At 36.1% G+C, this 17503-nt stretch overlaps 2 protein-coding genes across 15 annotated transcripts; both read right to left on the bottom strand.

The window, feature by feature from the left end:
• Positions 1 to 190: 190 nt before the first annotated feature.
• On the bottom strand, positions 191 to 5737 carry LOC132598853 (GATA transcription factor 17-like). Of its 13 annotated transcripts, none has more exons than XR_009566692.1 (11): positions 5338 to 5737; positions 4831 to 4920; positions 4600 to 4736; positions 4085 to 4186; positions 3434 to 3548; positions 2797 to 2856; positions 2270 to 2335; positions 1887 to 1955; positions 1185 to 1230; positions 701 to 772; positions 191 to 565 (listed from the first exon to the last, which is right to left on the bottom strand). XR_009566692.1 is itself a non-coding variant. In XM_060311972.1 (10 exons), exons 1-10 carry the CDS (start codon positions 5467 to 5469, stop codon positions 521 to 523), a joined length of 888 nt encoding a protein of 295 aa, XP_060167955.1. In that variant the 5' UTR covers positions 5470 to 5737; the 3' UTR covers positions 191 to 520. The 13 variants fall into 13 exon arrangements, 4 of the variants coding, with proteins under 4 accessions (XP_060167955.1, XP_060167956.1, XP_060167958.1 ...); XR_009566693.1 differs by having other exon boundaries at positions 701 to 769; XR_009566691.1 differs by having other exon boundaries at positions 499 to 565; positions 701 to 769; positions 1185 to 1282.
• A 1228-nt stretch (positions 5738 to 6965) lies between these two features.
• On the bottom strand, positions 6966 to 16260 carry LOC132598852 (GATA transcription factor 24-like). Of its 2 annotated transcripts, XM_060311970.1 has the most exons (7): positions 15795 to 16259; positions 13942 to 14025; positions 13714 to 13847; positions 12499 to 12609; positions 10319 to 10424; positions 7452 to 7523; positions 6966 to 7300 (listed from the first exon to the last, which is right to left on the bottom strand). In XM_060311970.1, the coding sequence occupies exons 1-7, from the start codon at positions 16170 to 16172 to the stop codon at positions 7208 to 7210; spliced, it is 978 nt and encodes a 325-aa protein (XP_060167953.1). In that variant the 5' UTR covers positions 16173 to 16259; the 3' UTR covers positions 6966 to 7207. The 2 variants fall into 2 exon arrangements, with proteins under 2 accessions (XP_060167953.1, XP_060167954.1); XM_060311971.1 differs by lacking the exon at positions 6966 to 7300 and having other exon boundaries at positions 7487 to 7666; positions 15795 to 16260.
• Between the last annotated feature and the right edge of the window lie 1243 nt (positions 16261 to 17503).

Raw genomic sequence — 17503 nt, 5'->3', positions numbered from 1 at the left:
TTTTTTTCACCCCTTTCTTAATTTATTTACTCATAGAAATCTCTTTAGTTTTACTTCGAACTAGTATAGAACATTTAGCTGTTCAATAGGAACAACATTCCATAAGCGATAACACTTTTCGACCTTGTTTGTTTTAGGTTGTGCAATATCTCAAAATTAGTCAAATATTAATTGTGATTAATGAAACTGATTATAAAAGAAAATTACTAAATTAGTAAAAATAATCCAAAACTAAGCAACTCTTTTTGTTAGCAATTTCTTCCTCCTCCTTTCCCCTTTTTTCTCTTCTAAAGTATAATTTTTCTTAGGACCAATAATAAGAGAGAGGATAGGAGAAAAATTAAATTCGAGAAATTCTCTAACATAGGTATATACAAATAGCTAGCACCTCCTAAATCCTTACCCCTATCATACACAAGCGAGCTCTTGGTTATATTGACAGATGCTTTACAATTTTTTAAGATTACAGGTAGTATTGTTTAGAATATTCACGCTCTGCGTCAACTTGGAACCATGTATGTCATGTCCCAGGCCAGTCAGCACCCATATGTGAATCAACGCCAATCTGCAATACAAACACATAATGTTCAAATACATTAAAGAATGATTCAAATTGAATGGGGTAATTAATAAATCAACTTTGCACGTCTCCACCACAATCTCAAGTAAAAGAAACATCTTGCATGAAAATAGGACAGACCTGTTCATCAAAGCTTGCAGGAATCTCAAACTCGGTACCAGAAGCATTTGCAAGTTCGTCAAGATTGTCCTGCTGAACCAAGAAGCACGGTAAGGGAAGCTTTTGAAAGATTTAGTAGGCGTTTGGTATTTGAATAAAAAAAATTATTTCCAATAAAGTTAAAAAAAGTATTTGGAAGTTGAACTTGTGTTTGGACATGAAAATACAAAGTTTTGTGAGTGAAAACTAGTAAAACCCGTAAAAACTATTTTTCGAATTTCTATAAAGTTTGAAGTTGAACTAATGGGCTGATTTAAGAAACAAACACTTGCTCAAAATATTTTTTCAAAGTTTTGAAAAAATATGGACAAACGTGTTTGTGTCATCAATCTCGTTCGTAGACAAATAAATAACATTGCTTCCCCTCTATATTTGGGGACCAATAAAATCATCGTCTTAACGAAAATGAGAAAAAAGAAAGTAAAAACTGAAAAACATCCAATACCAATAGGAGAATTATCAGGAAAATTTTCTGCAGCTTCTTGCATATCCTACATTAAAAGATATCACCAGCCTATCAACACCGAATATACTGTTGGAAATCTATGCATGTGGAAGCAAACGTCAATTCTTTTTTTTCCCAACAAATCAAAGTCATCAAGCAATAGGATATCATCCAAAGAGAGATACATTATAAAGTCATGAGGGGATCAAAGCATCCAAAATCACAAGCCATGCATTCTTCACATAGATGAATTTTACTTCACAAATGTACCCAAAAAGGAAAAAAAAGAGTAAGAAACTGCGATCTGTCAAGATAGAGATTTCCACTACATCAAAGGCCTGCTTCTAGTTTGTTCCCCTCCCTCCATCCCATACTAAATGTCCAACAATGCAAAGGGGTTTGCACATAATGGGACTGAGCTACAAAAAGAGACCCAATCAATCACTGTAAATTAACTCCTTTTTTAGGTAGCAATCACTGTTAATATATACCCCAAAGTAGAATACTAAAAATAATAAGTTCCTCTATATACCCGCATTAAACCTCCTAGATGGGAATCCTTGTTCAGACAACTCAGTCCTTTTAGGGGCAGCAAGAGGGGATCCGCATGATGACCACATCAGTTAAGCATCAAGTCAGGGTAATACATCACAGAACAAACAATTTCAGAGTATAAACCAAAAAGACTTCAAATATGACTACCAGCTTAGCAGTTGTAACTGAAGGATTTTCAGTCTCCATAAGCAGTGTCTTTGTCTCTCCTGAACTTCCCTGCTCAAACCAATGAGCCACAGTTACACACTAAAATAAATGAAGAGGGACATGCAAGGGAATTTTCAAATGCTCAAGTTCCCAATTTAAATGTGATTTCCAACTCATCAAGACTCTAAAAACTGGACATCAAAGGAATGGAATGACAATAGACAGGAAAAAAGGAAGGAATTGCCATCCATACAATTACGTCTGGGCAATTTAGGCATCTACTAATTACTATAGTTCCCAAAGAACTGCATGCAAAATACTGTCTCCGGTTGATATCTAGATAATAATTTTGCCTTGATAGCGCTTATTAGAAACTTTTTTACCTCTTGGTGCTGCTTTAGATAAGAATTTTCAGGGGCAACGGTAGACAGCTTGATATCAGGAGTGTCCTACATCAAAAAGGAAAATCAGTACTACAAAGTTGAACAATAAACTACAGTCTAACAAACTCTTGACAGATAAGAGGAAAGTAAAAGCATTGAGGATTATATGTAAACATTGTCACGTTAGAAATTTTTGGATCACGTTCAAGAGGGATTGATTTGGTATTTCAAGAAAAAATTTAGCAGGAGGCTTTGCCTGGAGGGAAAAGAATGATTTAGTAATTCAGAGAAAGATTTCATCTAGAAGTCTTCATCTTAAGGGAGTTCCACGACATGCTTGTTCTTTAATTTCTTTTTCCTACCCTTTTTTGAAGAAGAGGGGGCAGGGAGAGGGCACTCCCATATTGATGCTTCATCAAGCAGCATGCTCTATAAGTATTGATCCTCAAATATTCTACCATTGACAATGTACATTAAACTGGTTCTATAAGACAGAGGAATGTGTCACTTGTTCTCAATGTACTTACTGGCTCGCTTTTGTCAAAGGGTACACATCTCCCTCCCTTTGTAATATCTCTTAACATACCCTTGAAATGAACAAAAACAAAGGGTGAATATTCAAAACAAGTAAAAAGAGCAAGAAGATGGCAAGTACAATTGAAAATAAATAAATAAGAACCTTAAGTTTAAGTATGCATTTATTCTGAGCATCTAGAAAGTTCAACACACACTTCGGTATTTGATATCATATCCAAGGATAGAAAATCAACAGCAACCATGTAAATTACATGCCTGGCTTGCAATACACTAAATAATCCTTTATTTTATAGTGTTTCGCCATAAGAATAAAATGGCAGTGCAAGTAAAGAGCAACCAGGGACTAAATCATTATGTCAACTCTTAACCCCATAATCTGGTTATCATCGAACTGATTGTTGTCCCTGATAACCTAAGACAAGACTAGAAATCAACGTATTTGCATCATTTGCTTGACAGGCAGTTGAAGCAGTACTTCATGATCATAAACTGAATGTCAGCAAAGCATAAGAAATGTGTGTTTTTGAGGTCTTTTTTTTTTTTTTTTTTTTTTTTTTTTAAGTTAAGTGTTTTTTTCTTGGGGGTGAGGGGGGAACAGAAAGAACAGGCAGACCAACTGTGCAATACCTTGTTTGCCCACATAAGCCCACAGGCATTGCAGAGGGTTCTAGGGCCTGATGGTCCCCGCCGCATAGCAGGGGTCTCACTTTCACTAGTACCACAGTGGTGACATCTTCGCAGTCTGTAAGTTCCAAGGGAAGTAATGAGATTATACGGGGAAAAAAAAAGAGCAAAATCCTAATCCAATAACATAAAAGAGACTGCAGAATAGTAAGCCAAATATGAACATAGAGTTGTAAATCAGACCAGTGATGCAAAGAGACAGCAGGACAAGTAAGCTGAATATGAAGCAGAATAAATCTTAGTGTCATAGTTTTGCTACTGTTTTTCTTTAAATTTGTTAACATGCTGACTCAAACCCATAGCCGTTTTTTTTTTTTTTTTTAATCTAAGTCATTCACCATAGCCGTAAGGTTAGAGGTGGAGGGTGCTTTCTACTTGAACTACCCTCAGTTTTGTTACTTCTGAATGAAAGCCTTCATTTCATGCAACAACAGCCATTGTTACACAAAAAATCAATGTGGAAGAAGTCAGTGTCAAGGCCCTCAACTACAAGAAGACAAAGCATAGTATAAAGTAGCCAAATCACAGAGCAACTGATTTTTAATAGAGATGCTGCTGGTATAAACTGTCAGAAGGTACAAGGTCCACACTCACGTAGGTTCAGGATGAGGAGTGCTGTCCCCTGAATCAATATTGTCAACAGCCGTCGTTTCACCCTCTTTTAAAGAGGCAAATTGTCCATTTTTACGATGCATCCTATAAAAAATGCAACTAAAAAGTTAAGAGAATACTTGAGTAATCAACCTCATTACTGAATCTTGAATTAGAATGATAATAGTTTCCAATGAATCCGAACAAGTGTCTAAAAACCTTTGTAATAGCCAAAAACAACTTTTTAAAAAGGATTATTTACTTTATTGTACCATCATACAGCCAGTTCCTTTTTGATTGATCCACTTCGAACAAGTATTTTACATTTTCACTTATAACCGTCTACTTCAAATATTTGGGCAACACAACTTAAGTGGTCTCTAAAGAAAATTTCTTATTTATCACATTAAAGTGAAACCAATCAAGGCAACAAGAAGAAACGCGCTCTTCTATGATCCTTTTAGCATATTAATCACTATACAGAATGAAGGAAAAAAAAGGACTAAACTCCACCTCACCTGTGTGCAACTTCTTTCCGACAAGTATAACGAATTTTTTTCTCAAAGCATCTCTCTTTTCTCTTCTCACGGAATCTAATCAGAGATGCGATTCTCCGAGAAATGTTTGGCCTGGTGAAGGCATCATTATCAACACTCTACAAACATAACCCAGAATTAGTAAAAACACCGACAGCCCTCAGTAAGCTCTGGTTTAATCACACTACAAATTGAAAACTAAACTCAATGCACCTTCGTAGTTTGCAGTGCAAGAGAATCTGAGCTAGGTACATAACTACTAGCCATCTCAGACCCTCCTAATAATAGCAGTACTGCTTGCACCTGTGAATTTTACATTAACAAAAAAAAAAGGGTTTTATTTCCTGAATTCAATTGTCACCACATAGGCAAACAACTTGTATGAACAAATTGAATTGGGAACGCTTCAATTACACAGCTTTAGGGTGTGTTCGGTATGGAGGAAAATATTTTCCAATTTTCTCATTTCGGTTGGTCAAAATATTTTCTATTTTGAGGAAAATGTCGTTAGGGAAAACAAGTCAGTCCCGCAAGTGGCATTCCACATTGATTGTCTCTTTCGAACTGACCTCACCTTCACCCCCATAGTATTTGTCTAGATTGATTTGAGGAAGTTAGTAAGAAAGTCACTTATATTTCCTTGAAATACATTATTTTAATTGATAGCGAACACACCATTAAAGTTTGTTAAAGATAAGACATAGACATGATATGTACGACCTTTTTGGGAGTAACAGCAGGGAATACATAGAGTTGGCCTTGGAAGGAAATAGTAACCTCACTCATTGCCTCAAATCCATATTCTTCATCTACTCTAATTCCATACTCCTCCTCAAACCCTACTACTTCCATTTTTCGCCCCTTCCAGGAACAAACAAATTCACTCTAAACGGAAAAAGAAACTACCTATATGCATGTATTCAAAATGGGGAAAGAAACCCTAACCCTAATTGATATTTGTATCTATCAATTTTTAAACCTAAATCGGGATTAGAATTGAAAGGGAAGAATCTTCAAATGGGGAGTTGAGTAGTACTAATTTGCCTTTTTATGTTTAGTTTAAAATGGATAATAAGAATTAAAAAAGGGAGAAAATTTGTTTCAGGATGACGTGGAGTTGGAGTGTGATTTTCTCACGTCAAACCTCCATTTATTAATACCACACTTTTTGTCCCCACCGTCACGATTATCGTATTTTCCAATAATATAAAAAATAAAAATCCTACGTACTAAATTGGCATTTGTTTTTGACAGGCGGGGAAAACTGAGAAATGATCATACATAATTTTTTGTATTTTATTTACAAATTTTTTATTTATTATTTAGCCTGAACTGTGAATATGAGTTGGTGGATGCCAATTTACGGTGAAAATTTCCAAAAAAAAATAAAAAATTAAATTAAATCTTGTGATTAAACACTAGTAGTTGTCATGTCTAATTTCCTTCTCCCTTATAGAAAGGCCGAGGGTCAAAAAGACCGAAATGGTAGCTTTTTTTATGAACATCGGATGCCCATAAGTTTTTAACTCCTCATAATTACTGCTAACTATTTAAACAATAGTAAGATAATCATGGGTGCAGTTCTCTATTATGGTGTCAAGATGCTTAAGGTATTGGGTTTCAACCTACTTAACAATTAGGTAATTATGGATTTATGGTAACTTATGTTTGTCCTCTGATTGGGTGCGAAATGTTCCATTCGATTCGTAATCCCAAATAGTTCTCTCTATCTGCACGCTGAAAACAAAGACTCCCAATTTGTACTGCCACGTGTAATTTTGGTTATTCCAGTGATTGCAAACTTTATGCACCATAGGCTCATAATTCTTCCCCACTGATGAATAACTTTTGTAGACCATCAACTCGATCGACGAACCAAAAAGGGGAAGGATATGCCTGTATTAGAAGCATATCTTCCCAACTAGGATGCAATGAAAATCCAAACTACATTAGAATTTTAAGGAAACATGAATGAACAAAGCAGATTAAAGTAAGCCCAGCTTCTCTCATAGACAATTTCTGAAAAACGGAGCTGTCCGGGGAACATTACCACTCATACAGCTCCCAGCTAGCAAGCAATTACCGTTCCTCTGCACAGAATGTTAGTGTGGATTTGTAAGTTAGTTATTATGATCCAAGGCAATGCTCTTTTCCTTTATAACCAAGATATTCCTGAGGTCCCATGATGCAAGGTTTGAAACACGGTGGATAATGAGTCCGACGCTTACCTTCCTTCACTTAAATACCAGGTTTTTGTCTGCGTGATTCAAACATGTGACATGTCTAACTCATTACAAGTTGCATTGTTGCCACTAGACCACAACTGTGGGGCAAAGAACAAAAACGTCTGCTCTTCCAAAATGCTTTTATGCTTACTGAGGTGTATCGATTTGGGATACAAAATGACAGATTTCAATTACATTTGAACACCAGAATAAAACACTAAAACTCTGAGAACCAATGTCGGATGCCTAAAAGTTACAATATTTTACTATGTACAATCTAATTTTGGCGCATAGTACAACAGATGAATCTCTCATCTCACTTCAACCTCAATTGCCACCACAATAATAGCAAGAAGGATTCTCCCTCACCGTTCAGCAGTGACAACTCTGTTGTCGCCTTCTGGAGTGATGATAGCAGCAGCAGCCATGGCGTCCGAGCCATTAGGTTCACCAGTGATCTAGCGGAGAGAATTGTACAACAGACATTGAACTTTAGTACATAAACTAAAGAATCAACCTTTTGTTTTTTTGATAAGTTCTACAAAGTCAACCATCTATCCTAAGGATGATTTTTTTTAAAAAAAAAAAAGAGAAGTGGAGATAACGTACCTGTTCACCAGATTTTGCAGTTTGGTCCTGAGCTCCAGGAGTTGGAACTTTAGAAAGATCTCTTAAAATTCCCTGCAGAGACAGATCGAGCGGGAGTAAAGCAGCGTTCCCACTCACCAAAACCATCTAACAAATTGCAAATGAAGGAAATGACTGTTGAATTACAACATTGAAATTTTCTTTTAACTTGACAGTGAAGGTGAAGAGAATTTGATCTGAAAAACAGAAAGAACCGTGTGTCATGAACTTTATCAGACATCAATGTGAAAAATACATGCTGTGGTACTGATTCGTCCCATATGAGGATAATCAATACCAAAAGCCTGTCGGACGAGCTAACAGAGTTGGGATAAAAATTTCATTGCTCAGATAGACTTTCATTGTTTAACTTTTGTAAGTAGGGAGGTCAAACAAAAATGAATATGGTAGAATAATAATTACAAGAGCACCTGTAAAATACTAACACTCACTAACTCAGATGACAATCTCCTGGTGCTTGATTTGTAATAGAACTTAACATAACCTTCTAACACAAAATAAAGGTCACATTTTTTTGAGAAAGTTCTTTTTTTGGTTTTGAGAAAGAATATAAAGGTCACATATAAACTCCTTTTTTTTGTAAGCACATTTGAGCCCATTTTAGAAATGAGAAGGTGTTTGCAGACTTTTTTTTTTTTTGAATAAGGTAACATTTGTATTTCATCCAAAAATATCAGCCTATGGACTGCTGCTGAGGCACTTTACAAGTAAAACCACAAGCAGTGGCCTGGGGGTAAAAAACTAGTTAGAATTTACCTATTGCCTAGAAAATCTACCAAATCTCCTGCCTCCCTCACTATATCTTGTTTCCAGAAAAAGTATAAGAGACTAAGACATTTCATTTTAACTATCTGTATAGAATTCGCTTTGTCATCAAATTGTCTTGAGTTTCTCTCCTTCCAGATTGTCCACCAAATACAAGCTCGAATGGCTTGCCACCAGTCTTCCTGCGCATTTCTTCTTCCAATTGCTTCCCAGTTGCATAAAGTGCAGACTTAACGTTAAGGTTAATGTAGAGTGCAGTGTGTACCATTTTTAAACATTGACTAAGAAATTGATTTATTTCATTGAAAGTAAAAGCTGATAACGGGTAGTAATGGCCAAGTATGTATCTTGTTAATTATGAAGTTAATCATCCAAAACAACAGCCTTAAAGGGATCTTGATGACAAACAGGTAACGTGTTTATTTTTATCCTGCACACGAGGAGAAGCAAAATACTGCCATGGGAAAAGGATCGTACCAGTAAAATTGGCAAACAGAAAAGATAAACTATACGCACAACAAGATAGAAAGGTTGTTTACACAATTACTAGGAAAGAAAAATGCAATACAAGGTGCAGAATGTTCTTGAGGTAATTGCAAGAGTTACAAGCCATGGTGAGCGAACCAAAGATCTTTTTTCCAAAATATATAAAAATAAAGAAGAATAACTCTTAAGAACATTGAAAACTGAATACTGATTTGAAAAAAGGAGATTAACAGCAGGCTAATTTTTTGCCGATAAAGATTAACAGAAGGCTACTTAAAAGAGTGGAGTCCTCCCGCTTTTGAACTGTGAAATCTGTTTCTTCGTCTGGAAAGCTATGTAGTAAGGAGCAGTTCTAAAAGCAGAGGACTTGAGAGGAAGAGAGATAAACGACATCACTTGGCGCTCATGAGAAGGCGGGAAAGCATGCCAATCATTTGTTGTTACACTATATGATTTGCGCACAGGTTATTGTGTTTTACTGTTTACTGAGGAATATGTTCGGACTTCAGCAGGTGTTGCAGGGATAGGTAAAAATCCTTTTTTTTTTTTTTTTGTATTAGAGTGAAATTAAAAATGGATCATGGGATGTGACTGTTGGCTGTTTGGCTCTCATGTGGATAATATTGAGCCCAAACAAAAAATCATTTGAAGGAGATAAAGAGTATTTTTATACACTTGAGCAGAATATTTCGTTCCTCAACTGTTGGAGCACATATGATATAGCTCCCTGGCTCTGTTTTTTGACATCGAGAATTATTTGCAGATGAAGAGAATATTGCCCATCTCTTCTCGAGAAACAAGTGGGCTATTTCTTATACGCCCAAATCGGTCAATAATATTAGAATCTGATAAATTGGACCAAACCTAAATTGGACCAAACCGGCTTACTAATGGGATGCCTTAATACGGTACAAAAGTTTGCTTTAGCTAATGATGCAATCAAAGGAATAACTGGAATTGTTGTTGTTGGTATCGGACTTCTTAATTGCATTATTAATTAGCAAAGAATTTTCCAAGATTTGACTATGTACCATTGAAGGATTTAGTCACATACTTGAAAGATAGCCCATAAAGTCACGGGAATGGTTGGATAATTGGTTTCTCTTATTTTTTCCCTAAAGATGGGGAATTCTAAATTAATTACCTATCTTATTTCTTCTTTAATCAGAAATTCTTTAAAAAATCTAATTTTTTTCCTAAAGTTTCTTGAAATTTTTCATTTCGAATTGTATTCCTATAAAAGGGATGAAGTTGAAAAACTAATCCTTCAAAACTTTAGCCAGAGCAAAAGAGAGCAAAAGTGATTCCCGTAGGAGTGGCGAGTGAAATCGGAGCAGCCTATTGAATCGTTAGCACCGAAATAAACATTCCCCTATAGTAGTTGTTAAATGCCTCTTTGTACCGAACCATATATTTGTATAGAATTCTCTACTTCTTATACATCTCGATCAATAAGAATATGAATGGGTGGGAACTAACAAAAAATAATATTGATCATGGAGCAGACCATCAAGAGGCATTTATGCCTATCCACATAAAACCACAGAAATGCGTAAAATTTTCAACTCAATACTAACCTTATTAGCCCACTTGAGTCCACATGCATTACAAAGAGACCTTGGGCCAGCTGGTCCACGGCGCATCATAGGAGTGGATTTCGAACTAATACCGCAATGTCTACATCTGTTGACAAATGGAAAGAGAAACTTCTTAGAAAGATGTCAATTGTATTTAATGTGATCAGTAACCTCTGAAAATCGAGACCATGTAAAATTCAATCAGCTGGTGTGAAATGAACCAGAGAGATTTAAATCCAATTCAATGACGGAACACAGAACAACTACAGAGAAGGGAGGTAATAGCCTAGTGGTAACGCCCTCCACCTCCAACCATGAAGTCAGGGTGTTCGAGTCACTAAGGGAACAAAAGTGTGAAATGCCACTGTTGGCTCCTAGGTGAGGGCCTGAGGGGAATCTTTGGGGACGGTCAACATACGATCTATCCATAGTTCACATTAGATAAAATAGTCATTTACTTATCTCCCTATTTTGGAATCAACTAAAATTATGCTTATTTAATATATTCTTAGTTGAACAAGGTAAGAAATCCTAATATTAAACACTTCTAAATTAATTAAAATTTTACCATATACAAAAAGAATTCGTTGAGATTTATTACATGAGCCAACTTGAATTCAAGTGAGTCAATCACTTGACAAATAAATTGAAAGTACCCCTAATCATACACAATTTATCCTCATCTGAAGTACCAGCATTACTATTTTCTTATATTTATTATTTGACTTTTTAAATTAATACAAAACTTTATGATTTTCGTTTATTCACTATGATCTAGAAGTCTAATTTATTTAACTCTTTCGGGTATTACTCTGATTATATATTATACTAAAACACGATGTAACACAATCTTTGAACACAAAACCACCATCATTGCCTCACAAATCAACCCTCTTTGTCTCTCTCTTCAAGTTTCGATTACTGAATCAAATCACAATTATATTTGTTCATGTCCTTTTTTTTTTCTTTTGTATACCATTATTAGGTGTATCGGAAACAGCCTCTCTACCTTCACAAGGTAGAAGGTAGAGGTAAGGCTGGGTACACACCTCTCCCCAGACCCCACTTGTGGGATTTCACTGGATATGTTATTGTATTCCATTATTAGGTTAAATCTAACTTATTTATTGGCTTTGTTTGTAAAGAGGCAAAGAAAATTAAAGGGATGTCTAGCTCCAAGTTACAAACACGAGAATAACAATCGACAGTTAATCCCCTTATTGTTTCTTCTTGTTTTTCTTTTTATTTTCTCATTTACTATAAATGGGTAAAAGCAAACTAATCTCTTATGGCTTTATTCACATAGATATCGGTGGGGTCCTTGGGGCCTTAAGAAAATATGAAGCACAAAGAGAAGAAGACCTATGGCGTATAAAGCAAAATTTGTTTGTATGAATTATCGGTTTTTAGTTCTTATTTGATCGCTCTGTGATTGATTTAATTCCTGCATGCAGTAAAACTTTGTTTTATTTATGCTTTTATACAGGCAACATTGTATGAATGCACCTCTGCTTGATGGAGTTTTATGTTAAATGAAGATCTCAGGAGTTATATCATTTTTCTAAGAATGCAATTTGATTACGAATCTATAATTCATAATACTGTTTTTTTTTAATGACAAGGAACCTGCGCCTGCTACCCTTTGGGGGCGCACAGGGTAAACCCCGCCCCAGTACAAAACCCCGCAAACCACTCAGGAGAGATAACCCGGACTAGGCAAGCTATGTGCGATGAGCTCGATCCAGAAAGCAAATCCCCTACTTTCGCAGGCGGGGTTTTTGAACCTAAGACCTCCATTATGAAAGCCTCATGCTCAACCAACTGAGCCACCCTTGCGGGTTAATTCATAATACTGTTTTTTTAAGCTGAAGTAAAAGATATTGCACTTAAGTTCACAAAAAATGAATACTAGCTCCTTAAAAAGAGGTGGCTATTCCAGAACCAGGGAGCTAATAAACTGCAAAAGAATTTCTGGGCTATCTGCTATAATTCATAATACTGTTAAAGGAAAAAAGAATTATTTTATGTTTATTTAAGTTCAAAAACTTGTTATAAGTAAAAGGGATCAATAAATTTTTTACTGATTGATGCGATACACGAGTGCAATGCACGTACATTAAAACTAGTAAGTTGAAAAAAGGAAAAGCAACTACTACAGAACTTCAGAAGTTGGAACTCACGATGTTTCCTGTTCTTCTTGACCAGAGCCTTCATTCCAATCTGCAGAAGAAGAACCTGCTTCGTCAGATATTGACTTTGCAGATGTAAACTGACCCTTCTTACGCTGCATCCTGAAAATATAACAGAGATCAGATGAGACAATTGAACATGAACCAAGAAAAAGACTTAGCTTAAACCATAATCATTTTGTACGAACTTCAACTAACAAGCCTGATGAAAATATACACAAGGACCAAAATTTACAATCTCAGAAAAACATAACAGGACCACATAACCCCTCCCTCTATAAGTATGGAGAAAGAGAAAACACACAATAAAATCACACTGACTATAGAAAGAACTAACATAACGTCTAAGGATACCTGCACAACTTGCATGGTCAGATATCACAATAGACATCTTCTAGCAAAAATTGTTTCATTTGCATGGGTTGGAAGCAGTTTCCTAAAACTAAAATATGCCCCATTTCAAGATTGATGCATGGCCACATGAGAGAAGAGCCTAGCAGAATATCCATTCTTGTCTTAGATTCAAATCCCAGAGGAGGCAAAAAGTACTAGGTGATTTCTCCCATCAGCCTAGCCTTGGGGGCAGAGTTACCCTATAGTCCCGTACATGTACTGGTGGGAGATAGCAGGTACCCAGTGGTATAATCAAGGTGCGCACAAGCTGACTTTAACACACCATAATTTAAAAGAAAGAGAATATATATTCAGTTCGATACCTTACATTTTACAAAATCTAGCTAAATAATAGCATTTATTTCACAGCACTACCAGCAGGCAATAACAAACACGTGTAATGATTGGTATGAGAAGCAAGAACCAACAGAAAAGAGTTGAAGACACTATAAACAAGTATGCCTTAGCAAGGAGAAAGCTATCACTTTCTTTCTGAAAACTTGATATGCATACAGCCAAGCTTTTTGAAAAGATACCTTATGCTGGCATCCAATGTCCATTATGCTGGCATCTAGGGACAGAAGCAAAGAATGTACAACACTAAACAACTGTCATTCCCACTCTTATTGTCAGCCAAAGTTAGAAGGTCAAGCTCAATTAGTCCTATCAATCATTAGCACATAGGACAGGCAATTACAAATGAGACATCAATCGCGACATACATCAATTTGCGCGTTATCTCCACCAGTTCCAAATATGGTTCAATCAAGCAGACAAGACAACATCATGCATGAAAAACTGCAGCTTTATTACCTCATCGCAACTTCCTTCCGCACAGTATAACGGATCTTTTTATCAAAACACCGTTCTTTCCTCTTTTCCCTAAAACGATTTAAAGAAGCAGCTCTTTGCGGTTGATTCAATCTTCCAGGCAAGTCACCTGAAGCCTGTGTACATTGCAGATGAATTTCCATAACTGATTACAAACTACCAGACTGGCAGACTCGTAAAATAATGTAAGCCAGAGATAAAGATGAATACCCTCTGAGTTTGGGGAGCCACACTAACAGTAGGGATGCCAGCAGGGACTTCGTATCCCCCCAACAATAACAGCACCGCCTGAACCTAAAACTCAATAAACACAAAAACAGAATTTGCCCCTATTAAGATGATTGTAAAAATATCAATTTAAACCCACTAAAGGCAAATTGAGTTCCACTACCAGATGCATATACTAAACAGTGTTTTTAAAAGTAAAAAGTGCAAATAAAGCAATAAGGACCATGGAGCTTGAAGCAAAAAGTAAAGCGCACAATTCTCAGCATTAAAAAAGCATCTAATGGTATATAAATTTAGTACCATAACAATCAAATTGCGATAAAAATAACTAATTTAAGTATCCATTAATCCAATTCTTCAAAGTTGAGATTCAAAGAAGCGACCACTTCTCATTGTGATCACTTTGCACATCATTTTTTTAAAGCACATGACTTCACTCATGAAGCGACAATCCCTCGCTTGGCATCACTGTGATAGCTTTTAATATTAACGCTGATACTAAAATCATGCCAGTGAGAATCACTCCTACTCGTGGAGGAGAAAAAAGGCCAGCATGGCCTCTTTGCTTCAAAAATTAATCAATATCAACCAATTCATCATACACATACAAGCTAACCAAATATCAGACCAATTCACCAATCAAACACAACCTAATCTCAGAAACAACCAATTTCTGAGTCTTGAATCACCTCAACTCCTAAAGTCAAGTAAGAGTGAGGCAAGAAATTTTGGGCAAATATAGAATTACCCCCAATTCCAACATTGAAAAACTTACCCCTAAGTCACTCAATAATCTATTGTACACAGCACAATACACAAAGACCACAAGATTCCAAGTAATGCACAAACATCATAAAGAAGAACGATATTGCTAAATAAAAGAAGCACCTTTTCACCTAAACTCATAAAGAACACTTTTACTTACGAAAAGTCCCAAATATTCTCCTTCTTTCTGCATTATGAATTAAGTGATTCAACTGTTCTTTGTGTTCGGTGAACACTGGTGTTTGAAGTACCGCTACACCCAGGGGCGGACCCATGTGTAAAGTTTGGGTGCTCCGGCACCCATTAAACTTAATCACGGAGTGTATAATTGTATAGAAAATATAAAGGAAACAGATATAAATAGTTAATAGAGCACCCCCGAACTCAAAATTCCTGGGTCCAGCACCCCCGAACTCAAAATCCTGGGTCCGCCTCTGGCTACACCAGTGACGATAATCCGTTCTATCCCAGGAGGAAATAATCCTAAATCTCGGGTACTAAGAGGGGATTAAGTTCCTTAGGGAAACACTGTCAATTCAGTGGGCTCGGATTAATTTCTACTTTCTTCTCCATTTTCAGTTTTTACATTTTTTTAGTCTCCCAAATTTATTTCGAATACAGAAGAATAATCCTGGACGAGTAAGCTTCCGAAAATAAAAGGCAAACATTTTTAGCAAGCAAAACTCCAAAAGTCAAGTGAGAGTGAAGCAAGAACTTTTGTCCAAAATATAGAGAGTTTACCCCCAATTCCTAAATTGAAAATCTCTTGTACACAGCAGATTACACAAAGACAGGAAGATTCCAAGTAAAGCACAAACATTATAAAGAAGAGCAATACTTGTAAATAAAAGAGGCACCTTTTCAGCTAAACTCATATTCACAAAATAAAGGGCAAACATTTTTAGCAAGCACAAGAAGAAGATAGGTCAAAGTAAAAAAGAGATACTACCTTTTGTCAGGAGAAACGGCATCCAAAACATAAACTTTGAAATTAGTTAAGTATTTCCATATACTTAGTTCAAATTAATTAGTTAAGTATTTCCAAACAAAGAGTAATATATGAATAGTACCTTTTCAGGTGAAACGGCATCGAAAACATAAACTTCGCCTTGAAACGACAGCGTAAGTTGATCAGAAGCTCCACCACCAGCAGCAGCAGCCGTAACAATATCCGAAGGTGGACAATACAAGGCGTTATCCACACCGTTGATCGCATTAGCAGCATCCATTGACGCGCCGCCGTTGTTGTGAAGCGCGTGAGGATGATGGTCGTAGCGAATGTGAGAAGTAGGGTTATCTCCACCACCCGCGGCGGTGACGTCGTCGTCGTCGTCATTGTCGATCTGGGTTTGGTGGTGGTGGTGGTGGTGGTGGTGAAGTGGTGCAGCAGCGGCGTTCATTGTATCTCGTCCGTACATGTTATTACCTCTGCGATTTGTTTCTCCCATTTCTATTTATTAGCATTTGAGTAAAACAATAAAATACACTACTATGGTACGTTCTTCCCCCGTACTGCCAGCTATGTTACCTGACAAATCTCGTCTAGCTCTACATAAACTTTAACCATATCCAAACAAACCCCAAATCCTTAAGCCCAAAACTAGCAAACGCACCGGCCCAACATACCTAGTCACTTTAGTTAGTCTTTATAGTTTGTACTTTTTGCAACGCACCGGCCCAACATACCTAGTCACTTTAGTTAGTCTTTATAGTTTGTACTTTTTGCAGCGATTCTCCTCTCTATATTTTTTTCTTTTCCTCTTATTTTTCTCATTAATTTCTCAATTGTTATTAAAATTTGTCTTATTTTGGTTGTATTCGCTTCCTTTTATATTTAGTAAGTTGACAATTCAAATATCCTACATATCAAGTTTATAATCACAAGATTCAAAGGATATTTTATTATATTATACACATTTTTAATTTAGAACCACAAGATTCGAAAATCTATCTTTATTTCTTAAACTTCGTATCTAGTCAAACATAGACAATTAAATTGAGACAGAGATAGTATATGTCAAATGAAGGAAATGAAAGGATAATTGAGACACTGCGGACCCGTGGGGACTTAAAAGTAAACACACAACAGGTAGAATTAATGTTCAACTTCTGAAATGGACACATGTTAGTCTCTGCTTAGAGTACAATTTCAGTTGCTTTTTATACAACTTATTGTTGTTGCGTTCGTCCACCTTGGGCGTGTATATATAATAGAAAAATAGATATATATTTTTTAGTAATGTGGCCAAGTAATATGGGACGGAGGGAGTACCCCATTTATTGATTCTTAAAGAACGTGAAAAGTTAAGTAATGTGGCCAAGTAATATGAGACGGAGGGAGTATTTCATTTATTAATTCTTAAAGAACATGAAAAGTCAAAAGTGAACAAGTAAAATTACACGGAGGAAATAAATACGTGTCGGAGAATTAAAATTGAAGTGCATACATGCATACATGAGAAGAGAATAAATATTCAGCAAAAACGTGAAAAGTCAAAAGTGCACGGAGGAAATAAATGTGTCGGAGAATTAAAATTGAAGTGCATACGTGTATACATGAGAAGAAAATAAATATTCAATACCATGACATATGTCCACGTGAGATTTATTAATTCTTAAAGAACGTGAAAAGTCAAAAGTGAACAAGTAAAAGTGCACGGAGGAAATAAATTTGTATAGGAGAATTAAAATTGAATTGCATAGAGGAGAATAACCATTCAGGAAGAACTGAAAAGTCAACCGTGAACGAGTAAAAATGCACGGAGGAAATAAATATGTG

The sequence above is a fragment of the Lycium barbarum genome, chromosome 6 (assembly GCF_019175385.1).
Source record: "Lycium barbarum isolate Lr01 chromosome 6, ASM1917538v2, whole genome shotgun sequence".
Taxonomy (NCBI): Eukaryota; Viridiplantae; Streptophyta; class Magnoliopsida; order Solanales; family Solanaceae; genus Lycium; species Lycium barbarum.
This window is presented reverse-complemented; position numbering and strand designations above follow the sequence as displayed.